This window comes from Etheostoma spectabile, chromosome 2, assembly GCF_008692095.1.
Source record: "Etheostoma spectabile isolate EspeVRDwgs_2016 chromosome 2, UIUC_Espe_1.0, whole genome shotgun sequence".
Lineage (NCBI taxonomy): Eukaryota > Metazoa > Chordata > Actinopteri > Perciformes > Percidae > Etheostoma > Etheostoma spectabile.
Genome location: NC_045734.1, coordinates 4,682,716 through 4,695,757, shown reverse-complemented (window position 1 = coordinate 4,695,757; position 13,042 = coordinate 4,682,716). Strand labels below are relative to the sequence as shown.

General features: G+C 42.1%; 1 protein-coding gene across 24 annotated transcripts in view; it reads right to left on the bottom strand.

Annotated features, from left to right (window-relative positions):
• rims1b (regulating synaptic membrane exocytosis 1b) overlaps positions 1-9,457 on the bottom strand; it is a 174,675-nt gene extending 165,218 nt beyond the window's left edge. For 7 of the 24 annotated variants that reach the window (XM_032526776.1, XM_032526792.1, XM_032526768.1 and 4 more), the window contains exon 1: positions 8,694-9,455. In XM_032526776.1, coding sequence (XP_032382667.1) covers positions 8,694-8,860 — 167 coding nt within the window. In that variant the 5' untranslated portion in view covers positions 8,861-9,455. Of the gene's footprint in view, positions 1-8,693 lie in introns of all 24 variants that reach the window. The other 17 variants (XM_032526785.1, XM_032526812.1, XM_032526809.1 and 14 more) reach the window with 5 other exon arrangements.
• Positions 9,458-13,042: the final 3,585 nt, after the last annotated feature.

Genomic DNA, 13,042 nt, shown 5'->3' with positions numbered 1-13,042 from the left:
CCCTTCCACCTCCAGTCATCTACTCCAACTGAGCGGTCCGGAGCCGCCACCACCCGTGTCAAGATTCCATCTTGGGGTTGTGATGGACCCCTATACACAAACTATTAGTTTTTTTTTTACTACTATTTTAGTATAACGATGGACTCTAATCTCCAAAGACTTTGTACAGTTTATTATGCTGTACAATAAACCTTTTGCATATCTGCAACTAGTCTCTACTGATTAAAATGTAGCTCAGCGTAAATTCTTTCAGGAAGACCTAACTCTTAATCGAGGCTCTCTCCTAAGTTAAATCAGCTGGAATTCAAATAATTGTACGTTTTATTATGCTGTATGTAACTTTGAAATATCTGTAAACTAGTCTCTCCTTATTGAAATACGCTCCATACAGCTGGGAGGAACTGCAGGGTCAAGTGATAATTCCCAGGGTCCAACACTACAGTTTGAGCTCCTCCGTTCACATTACATGTGGTCATGTGATTTGTTGTTGGTCTATAAATGTTGAATAGTGCAACTTTAGGCTATGAATATCTTTTTTAAGTTCCACAACAAAACAGAAGTCAATTTGTTGTTGTTTAAATAAATATAAAACTTAAATGCATGGTTGGTAATGTTGTTTTGCGTCGCTGCTTCAGAGCAGAGCGTAGAAACTTCAGTCTTACTTCATGTCTCATTATTCTATAATTTCCCATTTTATTGGGCTCAATAAATATCTATCTATCTGTCTGTCTATCTAACCGGTAGGCAAACACCTAACATTATCCTACCCAATGTTTAAAATAAACATGGCTATACTGTTTTTGATGATTGGTGGGTATTTTTACAAGTTTACAGCAGCTACAGATGATGCATCTTATTCACTCTTTTTCAGAAAGCATAAGTTATTTCTTACTGTCGGGCTGTAAAGACCATTTCAAACAATATATAAAAAAGTGTATATTGGAAATAGTTACCAACCCTGCCTTTAAAGCGCTCATATTATGCTAATTTTCAGGTTCATAATTTGTTTACATGGTTTATTTAAAAATTAAAAACCATATATTTGATTTACTGCACATTGCTGCAGCTCCTCTTTTCACCCTTTGTGTTGAGCTCTGTTTTAGCTACAGAGTGAGGTACGCACTTCTGTTCACTCTTTGTTGGAAGTCGCACACGCGCAGTACCTAGTTAAGGACTACTAGCCAGTCAGAAGCAGAGTGGCCTCGACAAGCAAGCTAGTGCGATCCCAAGCAAACCTGCTTCAGCCGGTAACCATGGGGTAAATGCTAGATCAGATCAACCAGACGTCTCAACGTAGTTAGGTTGAGGCATGAGGAGTGGGGACTGTTAACAGGGTAAGCCAATCAGAGGCAGAATAAGGCCAAAACAGGGCGGGCCATGAGGTACGTCCTGTGACGTTGACACGTCTAGCATCTGCCGTAACCATGACTTTGGCTCAGCCCTACATGTTGGAACCCAAGTCTGATCCCGAAACACAGGCACAACAACCCGAACCAGCTTTGCAACCTAGTCTGGGGCAAGACGTTTCAGAGTAAGTTAGTTAATTGTTATTAAATTAGTCTTCCATACGTCACGTTTTAATTCTGCGTTGTCTACTGAACATGGCGATACAACTATCTGAACTCTTGGGGCCTTTGCTCTAACATGCTTGGTGTGAGGGCGTGCCACTCTCGCAGCTAGACGAGCATTATAACGTGTTACAAACGCACGTTGGTCACAGAAGTAAAGTCTGGACTACAACCGAGAATTTTGGAACAGTTGGTTTTCAGTTGGAAATGGTAAGTCGGGCTATTTCCCTTATAACCTATGACAAGCACAAAAAAGATATATAACACAATAAAGGAAAGCCAACAAAGCTTAATATGAGCACTTTAAAGCCTACTGTTAAACTTGGCTACTAAACTAAAATTGACCAGCTGGGGGACAGTGGCAGCCATATCAGAAAGCAGGAAGGGGGGGGCTACGCTGCCCTCTTTATGCACCCTGTAGCCTGCCGCCATGGGGAGCCCTGGTAGAGAGATTAGCAGTGTGTGTGTGTGTGTGTGTGTGTGTGTGTGTGTGTGTGTGTGTGTGTGTGTGTTTGTGTGTGGGACCCCCTCTTGTCTACCCCTTTTCTCTCTCTCTCTCTCCCTCTCTCTCTCTCTCTCTCTCTCTCTCTCATTCTCTCCACTGCTCTAATCCTTAAAACCTCTAAATCCTCCCTTCTCTCCCTCCTTCTGTGCCCTAGGTTCTAATTTCTTCTTCTGTCCATCTGGTGTGAAGCAACAAACTCCAGCCAATCTGCACCTTGTATTGAGCGACAAACAAGAAACGTTTTAAAGAATGTTACTAAAAATAACACTAAAGCCAGATGTGAGTTCCCAGTAAAATTCCACCAATTGTACCACTAATAGTGTTTACTAGTACTTTAGCAATGCCTTAACATCAACATAAGTGGGCGCCTCCATTAACCAAACCCGCCACTCCAACCCTTAAGGCTCTGTGTTGTGCGTCCACCCCCGTCTGAAATGTCTACAACCTCTCTGCTGAGAGCATCAATATTTTACACATTATTTCTATATTTACATTTTGGAAGCCTCCAAATTTCCCAGGGGATGGATGGGAAGTTGGAGTGTGGGGTTTCCGGATTTTTTTAACATCACTGCATCAGAGAGGTTGCTCACTACTGGGATCAGCATTTGGCTCTCTCTCCCTACAGCATGACAGCTCCCTTCCACTAATATCCTCTGGATTAGGAAGTCAATGGAGGTTTAGCAAGTCAAGGAAGGGAGTCTCTGAAGTATATAGTGTAATAGACATGGACAGTGGTGGAAGAAGTACTCAGAAACTTAAGTAAAAGTGCTAATAACATACTGGTCTAATACTTGAAAATGTGACTTAAGTAAAAGTATGTATGTATAATGAAGAAAATGTACTTAAAGTGTTAAAAGTCAAAGAACTCAATGAAGAAAAATCTGCACATTTTGGAAACTGGAAACGACCCAATCAGCTCAGTGTTTAATCTGTTAATCATGTCAGTTGGACTTGTGGGCTGTTATAGTGTTGGGTAGTAAAATTAATAATATAACATGATATTTTATAAACCATACTTTTATAAGTGTGTCTTCTGTGCACAAATCTAAATTTGTAAAGTAACCAACTGAAGCTGTCAGATTAATGGAGAGGAGCAGGCATGTGCACACATTGACACATAGACACCTGACCTTTTTATTCCTCGAGAGAAAGAACCCTTTTTTCTGGGGAGATTTTTTTTTTAAAATAAATTAATTTATAGATACATATTCTTGTTTGTGCACAGCTTTCCAGTCAAAATTTTTTATTTATTAACTAAAAAAATCTAAATTTAGATCACACTTTGTTGAGTTCCAATTTAAATGAAATTGGTGAGGAACGTTTTGTTTAAATAAATAATTATAAGAGTTGGCCTTTTTTTTCGCCCCTGCCCCCAAAACATGTGTACACGTCCCTGTCATGGAGTAAAAATCATTACATTTCTCTCTGAAATGTAGCCGAGTAGAAGTAGAAAATGGCATGGAAAAAGAAAAGACTCAAGTAAAGTACAAGTACCTCAAAGTGTTACTTAAGTACAGTTTCTGAGTAAATGTACTCAGTTACATTCCACCACTGGACATGGACAAAGTGTTGGGTTAGCGCTGTGAATCTCAGCCTGACCTAGCACATTATTAGCCCAGAACCAGGTGTTCTGGCGCAGACCGGGGCACCTGAGTTCCTCTCATGCCGGAGGTAAAACTCATGACAGATAAAGTCCAGTATCAGTATAACCTTATCACTGCCAGCTGCTCAAGTCTCAGGCAACGCTGCGACCCGATTGGACAGTGCTGACCAGGTGAATAGTCTAGGACGTAAGGTACAGCATGTCCTTTTGGAGGGGACTTTTTACTGCTAGGGGAAAGCATTGTTGGCTGTTATGTACTGTAGGCCCACTTCTCCAATAAAGATGAATTTATTGTAGAAGTTTCACCGGCCCTGGCTTTTGACCTGGTTTCAAAACGCATCCTGAGTGATTTGATCATGAGTGGACTACTCTAAGTAGGGCTGCTTGATTATGGAAAACATCCTAATCACAATTATTTTGGTCAAGGGAGTAGGTTTTGTTTCCACATTGGGGGAGGAAACCCTGAAACGTTTGAGTGTCAAACACTTCATCTCCTGCAATCTGGTGAATTTTTCTGCAATGATTTCTGCATCAGTTTATGGTGCAAATGTCTTAATGTTAAGGAAATTATTATTATTCTCCTGTATTGTCTAAAACTTTCTGCATATTCAGTGCGCTAAAAGGTTACGATGATATGGTTTACTACAGGGGTGTCTGAAATCTTTGGGAAAAATACATTTAAAGGTAAGAAGGACACATACATGTTTTGAGTCCCGTGAGAAGTTATTTTTTTAACTCTTTTGGGGAGTTAGTTGTATATCATAATTTTTATGGGGGCAAAATCCACCTCTTCTAAGTATTGGTGGGGGTGGTGGACATACCCCTATATGTAATGGGTATTACCCATTGACTTTTAGAAAGATTTTCCATTAAAACACCTTGAACTTTGAAATATCCCTCGATACTTTTCCCATTTTAAGATTTAAAAATTTCCCTTCAAACACAAGAAACTTTAAAAAAAAAAGGTTTACGTGCAAAATAATAGTTTTTCTCAGTTGAATTGTTTTTGTGGTCGTTATAGGAGCCGAAATCAAAATCACTGAGATCTGATCACTCAGACCACATCCGGAGGTCTTCTGGGCTGCTTGTGGCTACGTTCTTTTAGCACTGTGTACGCTGTGGCCTGGGCCACATTGAAGGGACGCCTACTATGTGAGCGAATACGTACACATTCACTGGCCTTATCCACTGAGCCATAGGTAGCTCTGTGAGTTCTGGCCGTTTTTCTATTTGAAAACCTTTAGCGTCTTGAATGTAGTTTTCATGTCACAGAAACCACTGAGGGTGACGCGTTTGTTTTGGATGTTGATATCATACTGTCTGCAAAGTGTCTGTGTTTTTGTGTCGATGCTCTGCACAGATCTGGCACACCGCCCGCCTGCTTCCATGCCCGGCCCTGTGGGGCGGGATGCCCCACTGTAGCCTGGAAAAGGGTGCAGCCGGCGCCACGGAGCCCCCCCGGAGCGCCTGTAGACAATAACCTAAGATTGAGAAGTTGCTTTGAATTGTATACAAGAAACTTTGAACATATTGGGCCAAACCACATATTTTGACCTGTAGCAACATTGTACAGCAATACACTAAGACCTTTTTTAAATAACAGAAATGGACACTCTCTGATGGATCAATTGACACTAATTAATACAGTTTTTTTTTGTGGCCTGTCTTTAATTTAGCCTGATTATCACTTCATTCACTCGGTCTGATGTCGCGCTCATGTTAGGACCTGTTGGCATATTTTACAACAATTGAAAAAAATATGGCAGTTTAAGAGTTGTTATTTCTGTAAGTCAACTAACAACAACCTGTGTTACGTGATGTGTCAATCTATCCATGTTTGTTGCCATTTTTCTGACGCTAACTGTTACTATTGTCCTCCCCCAGCTCTCTCTCTCTCTCTCTCTCTCCCCCTTTCACGTGTCAATCCACTGTCTCTGTCTAATAAAGGGAAAAAAAACCTGAAAAATTAATCTTAAAAAAAAAGAATTGCTGGCCAATTCTAGTTGTCACTAATTTCTGGAAGAAAGTAGCAATCCAGATTTAGTCAAGTATTCACTGTGCTGCATGTATGTTTAACATATAAAAACATATATAAAACATATATATGAATATGCCAAGTATTTAATAGTTTGTTTAATGGCTTGCATGCACCATAAAAAGCATAATTGGGTGTAAAGGCCTTTTGCCACCCTGCACACAATTTTATTTTGAGCTCAATTTTACAACATAAGTAGGGGGTCCCTGCTCTGTCTCTCTTGGTGTTTGGTGTTTTTACCCCCAACGTCCTTCCAGGCAGCGCGGCAATGGTTATGTTTAAGGTTAGGGTTAGAGTTAGTTGCCTGGGAGGTGACGTTTGAGGCAAAAAACACCATTGAGCGTCTCTAAAAAAAACAGTGAAGACACCTGCCATACAGCATTGTACAGTAAGCACTTAAGAATTTGTTCTGATCGAAGATTGTTCCACAACATTCATTTTGCTCATACACTGATATTTCATAGACCACAGCAGAGCTTGTTTCTTTTCTAAAACAGAAAAATAAGTACACAGTCCATAAACCATAGTCCATAACTATCTACCCTACAGAGCTATCATGCATGCTAATGCAGGGTGTACTCTTAAACCACTGGTGGCTATTTGCCAATGTGCCATTAGATTCTATCACTCACGATACTGTTTATGGTGGGGCGCCCTGGTAGCTCATCTACGTCCCATGTACTAAGGCTCAGCCCGGGTTCGAGTCCGTCCCGCGGGCCTTTGCTGCATGTCCTCCCCCAGTCTCTCCACCTCCTTTCCTGTCTTCATCTCTTCTATCAATAAAGGCCAAAATGCCTAAAGAATCATCCTTAACTCTCTTGTTTGACCCGTTTACAAAAACTTTCCATATCAGAACTATGACAAAAGATTGTTGAAAGAACTGACAACTGTTGAAAAAAAACTACAAAAACACAGGAAAAAAATCAACAAAAACCTTTTTTTTTCAAATCCTGAAAAAGTGACCAAAGAATCGGAAAAAGTGACAAAAAAATTGGAATAAAATTGACAAAAATGACGAGAAAAGTGTAGAAAAAGAACAACAAAATGTTGAAATTTCAACCCCAAAAAACACAAAGTTGCAGGTTGGCAGGAAGACAACACAGGAGTTAAAAAAGATACTTTATATGTAAATTTAAATTTACAAAAGGGATGTCGCCAACATGTAAAAGGCTCCAACATATGTGTGTATGTGTGTGTGTGTGTGTGTATGTGTGTGTGTGTGTGTGTGTGTGTGTGTGTGTGTGTGTGTGTGTGTGTGTGTGTGTGTGTGTGTGATGATCTTCTCTCAACACACTGTTGTAAATATTAAAGACTGCTTAACCACTGCACCCTAAACATTATTTGCATGTTTCTCTAAGATCCCATTTTTCATTGTATCCAAAAAATGGTCTAGCCAGACGATGATGACTGAACCTGAGAGCTGTGCCTCATGGAACATTAAATACATCATTTCCTCTCCCCATGCAGCTCTCACCCAGCTTCCTTTTAGGCTGCAGTCAGGAAATGAAAACAGCCATTAGAATGGTAGAAAGGAGCCAGAGTGCTATGGGATGCTGCACGTCTGCTAAGGCAACGTCCTACACACTGCCACAGCTACAGCATGTCCTACATACAGTATGCCCTGTCCCTGGCTTCTGTAGCAGTAGCCAGACAGGGCCGTCACATGTTTCAGTGCAGGTGTGGGCACTGGAGGTTCAAATTGCCATTGCTTGTGGTGGAAACCCCTGAGGCATCAAACTGCAACGTAACCCCTTCCTGTATGAGGCAGCTGTAGCACACCCCCAGCCCTCAGGACGGAACACTGTAATGTCTGTCTGACAGAAAGTAAGTTTAAAGCGACCTATATCTATCTCTTATCATGTTACTATGATTCTCCTTTAGTGGCTTACAGTTCCAGCCTATAGCATCCTTCTGAAATGTATCACAGTTTTTTTCTTCCTATTCCTACTCAGCTCAGGTTTTTAGTATTTGACGTAGGATCGCCATTTGGTCTGGTGTACAGAGGGGTTTCAAAGGTGCTACTGTACTATATATTTGGTTTCTTTTCTCATCTAGCTCTATCGTGCCTGGTTCCAGGCTGCTAAGATTCTCAACCACACCCCATCGTCTTCTCTCCGCCGAGGGGAGCGCAAATGATCAAACACACACCGCCTCACCACCGTCCCGTCTGTCGGGCTTATGAAACGGTTTTGTGTCGCTCCAGGCCCGATGAGCTATAATGTCATTGTTGCTCCTGTTATCGTCAAAGCGATATCTCCCTCTTACACACACACACACACACTCATACAAATAGACGCGCACAAACACGCACACATTCACTCCGCGGCTGCAAAAATCTCCACTAATAAAGCCACTCCAGGCTGCGTGCGTGCGTAAAAGGGAAATCAGAGCGGTGTTGGATGTGTAAACTGAGGGATGGGGTGCTGTCCCCATTGATGAAAACAAGTGGGTGAAGGATGGAAAAAGCTATGATTCATCTTCTCCCCCCTCCCCTCCTACACATACACACACACACACACACACACATACATACATACACACACACATACACACACAGAGCAGCAGCACTGTCACACCCCATTCTCACGGTCCTATCTGCACCTGTAACACGTTTGACCCTGTTTCGGGTCATCTCTATTCACTGTGACTATATTGTTTGATGTATTGATTGATTCCAGCAGCAGCTTCCGGCTGTATCTCTGCTGCTGACTTCTTTTACAAACCCACCCTGAGATCTTCCTGCTCTGCCTTTACGTTGCTGGCTACAATTTTTTTTTTTTGGGGGGGGGGAGCACCTAACCACCTCGACAAGTGCATCGGCTACTGGTTCCTGGGTGTGATGATGGGATGGGTGTGTGGCGTTGACCAAGGTACCACTGGGCTGTTGGTAACGGGCAGCTCGGTGCTGGACTGACGGGGGCTTTGCTATGCGTTGTAACTTCCACAGAAAAGGAGGAAGAAAAAAAAAAGCGTTGCCCTTACTTTAGCATGGCTTGTTCTTTATCCTCTTCCTCTTTTTGCCGAGCCATCACTGCCATGATGATCTTCCTCTCCTCCTCGGTGAGATGGCTAAGGTCCGGTAGATCCGGCATGGATGGCGGCGCGGTGGGTGGGCGAGGGCCACCCTGGGGCCCCACCGAGGCGGACATCTTTTCCACCACCACCACCACCACCTCCCCACCACCTCCTCCTTCTCCTCCTCGGCGAGTCGTTTCGGCTGACAGGTTTTCCCGGAGCGTTTCCGAGCCACGCCTCACGCGGTGGTCCGCGGGCGGAGCGGCAGCGGCCGCCGCAGCCCTGGTGAATAGCGCGAGCCGCTCATGGTTGCAGGCACCCTCGGTTGTGCTTTTGTTTGTCTTCTCTGGGTGTTTTTCTCCAACCACGCTCTCGTCGTCGTTCCCCCCCACCCCCCGCCGGCCCGCCTCTGCCCTCCACCGCCTGGATTCACGGGGAGCCCATGTCCGTTTTCTTCTTGCCGGGAGTTGAGTCGAGCTGAGGGGGGGGGCCTGGATCACTCAGCTGGTCTGTCTGTGGTGCCGTCGTCGACTGGAGCTGGATGTTAGGCGTATAGGCGAGTCCGTTTCCCTCTCTCTCGTCTCCTCCTCTCTCTCTCTCTCTCTCTCTCTCTCTCTCTCTCTCTCTCTCTCTCTCTCTCTCTCTCTCTCTCTCTCTCCTCTCCAGTCAATGGATGCAACCCTCCTTTCCCGTTTTTTGCGGAGGCGCGCTTACTCATGTGAGAATGGGGTCCTCACCATCATACAAGATCAGCTTTACTGTGCTGACACACACACCACACACACACACACACACATACACACGCACACACACACACACACCACACACCACACACACACACACACACACCACACACACAACACACACACCCCCACACAAAAGTCTCGAAGACTCACCAGGGGTAGCGTTCAACAGCCATGACCAACCCTTATTGCCGATTCTCGCGATAATTAGGATTGTGTCCATTCAAATCACAAATCACACAGACATTTAAAGCGCGTTTATTTCCCACCACGTGCAGCCCACGTTGCAGCAGTTAACCGCGTCTGTCGCCATTCATCCGTTCAGCACCATGGACAGCAGCTCGACTCAACAGCACCGTGTTCACACAGAGCTTTTCCTCTCGTTTCTTTGAAATATTACTGTTGGGCTTTTAATTAAAGGGATAGTTTGAAGACAGGAGAGGGCAGAGGGAGAGGATGTAGCAAAGGGTCTCGGGTCGGAATCGAACCCAAGCCGCTGACAAGGACTCAGCCTACCTGGAGAGTACTCTACTTTGGCACAATCCGTTTCAACTATGGCACAACAGGCTTACTGGCACAGTCTATTTTTATTTACGTTTTACTTTGTTGCCTGTGTATTTTGCATATGCCACTTCCAAAAATACGTTATACACTGTGTATATTTAATGTGTGCAATGTGTACTTTTGTCACGTTTTATGTAGCCTTTGTTACTCTGTTTTATTATGTTTAGCCTAGTCCTCTGTTTCACCTGGCTGCAAGACTTTCTCTTAGCTAAAACTGAAACGCTGTTAGGAATAAAACTCGATTGTCTTGTGTTATGTTATTGAATTATCGATCATTCATACTGTATATTTTCCAGTTCCTACAGGGATATAACACATTGATCAATATCAATATTGTCAATCTAATCTTACCTTATATTTTCTTGTATTTATATATTTTTTCTTATAGGTTAACTCATTTATTTTTATTTCAATTCCACAATTGTATATTCCTGTTAATGTGACAAATAGGTTTAAGGTAGGCTTTAAGAGATCTACTTTTGCAGAGAAACAGGCTCGTTTTGCCTTTAGATCCAGACTCTCAGCTGGCACCGGTTTTTCCCTGATGACGTAATGCTGGGTGAGTGTCTGAATCCATCCAGCAGATGGCATTCACCCGGGCTCCTGCCACCCGGCCTCCGTCACGTGACGTCACCGCGGAGGTGACTGTACCGCGGTGACGTCAGCTTCCCGTGGTGCAGAATTTTGTCATCATTTCGGTCGTGACTGGAGACCCCCAGCCCTGAGTGACACAGTCGTGCCACAGCAGAGCAGATCCGTGCTGCAGACCTCAGACTATAAATAAACCCGGAATGTGGTCTGGAAGGACTAACAGGCCCGGCTCTAATGGCTCTTAGCTTTACACTAGGGTTCAGTCACGTCTGTCAGCTCTGATATTGCCTGCCATTGGTAAACAAATAATATAGCAATATAGGATCAAATGCAAAGTCCTGAAATATTAAATGTCATATGTCAATGCATGAGAGGTGTTATGAAAGTCCGATTTTTACTGGTTTTAATGCAGCTGAGGGGGATGGAACCACCTGAAACTGCATGTTTCAAAACTTTTCCCACATCTAGCCTATGTGTCTTCTCAGGGACAGACAGGGAAGGAACGACAGTGAAATACTGAGAGAAACATAATTCCCTTGAAAGGTTCCTTAAGGGAAAAAAACAACAACAGATTAACCAATCTTTAGCACCAATACCACACATTCTACTTTCAGAATGAGTGCTGTCTCATTCTGCAGGGGACACTGAGCAAATACAATTATGCTCCTTGCTGTGCAAAACAAGAATAAAGAATAAGAATAAATGAATGAGAATGAGAAGTGTTGTGGGTAGTTTTGGCGAGAGTGCTCCCTGCTGGACATCAGTGGTCATGGAGCAGGATGTAAGTTTAAGGTAATTGAAGGAAATTGAGCAACGTTTTTGTTTTTAGTGTAAAAGGATTCAATTGCAGATTGACAGCATGATCTACAGAAAGAGACTACGCTGCATATTTGTTGTAGTTACCATTTTGTAACATTGTGAAGAAGTAAGCCTGCAAAAAATGGATCCCATTGATATCTGTCTTCAATGTGAAAAAGTGCAATGCTGAAGAAGTTAGGGTCATTTTGACACCCAAAATCAAATTTAAAGAAGGTTTTATTTGTTTGAGGGAATTTAAAATAGAAACTGAGCTGAGTGTTAGTTCATGGGTGGGAACCTTAAACCCCAAACCCCCTGGGATACTTCCAGAAGCTTCATCAAATGGGCCGTAGGTGACAGCATTCAAAACAAATCCCACTATAATGGATCTTTGTCTCGAGAATGTCATCAATACTTTACTAATGCAAAAGTCTTCTCTGTAGTTTGTGACTATTGGAACTTTAGTATTTGACTATTGGAACTGTAGTTTGAGACTATAGGAACTGTAGTTTTTTACTATTGTACTGTAGTTTGTGACTATTGGTACTGTAGTTTGTGACTATTGGAAATGTAGTTTTTGACTGTTGGAAATGTAGTTTTTGACTATTGGTACTGTAATTTGTGACTATTGGAACTGTAGTTTATGATTAATAGAACTGTAGTTTGTGACTATTGGAACTGTAGTTTATGATAAATAGTACTGTAGTTTGTGACTATGGAACTGTAGTATGATAATCTGTCGGTTGTGACTATTGGAACTGTAGTTGTGTACTGTTGGAATTGTGTTTTGACTATGGTACGTAATTGTGGACTATTGGAACTGTAGGTTTGACTGTTGGAACGTAGTTTTTGACTATTGGTACTGTAGTTTGTACTTCTGGACTGTTATTGGACTATTGGAACTGTAGTTTATGATTAATAGTACTGCAGTTTGTGACTATTGGAACTGTAGTTTTTTACTGTTGGAAATGTAGTTTTTGACTATTGGTACAGTAATTTGTGACTATTGGAACTGTAGTTTATGATTAATAGTACTGTAGTTTGTGACTATTGGAACTGTAGTTTATGATTAATAGTACTGTAGTTTGTGACTATTGGAACTGTAGTTTTTGACTGTTGGAACTGTAGTTTTTGACTATTGGTACTGTAATTTGTGACTATTGGAACTGTAGTTTTTGACTGTCGGAACTGTAGTTTTTGACTATTGGTACTGTAGTTCGTGACTATCGGGACTGTTATTGTGACTATTGGAACTGTAGTTTATGATTAATAGTACTGTAGTTTGTGACTATTGGAACTGTAGTTTTTGACTATTGGAACTGTAATTTGTGACTATTGGAACTGTATTTTTTTATTTTTGGAACTGTAGTTTTTGACTATTGGAACTGTAATTTGTGACTATTGGAACTGTATTTTTTTATTTTTGGAACTGTAGTTTTTGACTATTGGTACTGTAATTTTACTATTGGTACTGTAGTTTGTGAGTATTGGAACTTATCAGTAAGATATAATAATATTTTTATTAAGTTCCATTCTGATCAGGATGTACTGCTAACTAAAGACATCCCCACAGAAAGAGGTCTCCATGTCCAAGACTTTAATCAAGTGAACATACCGACA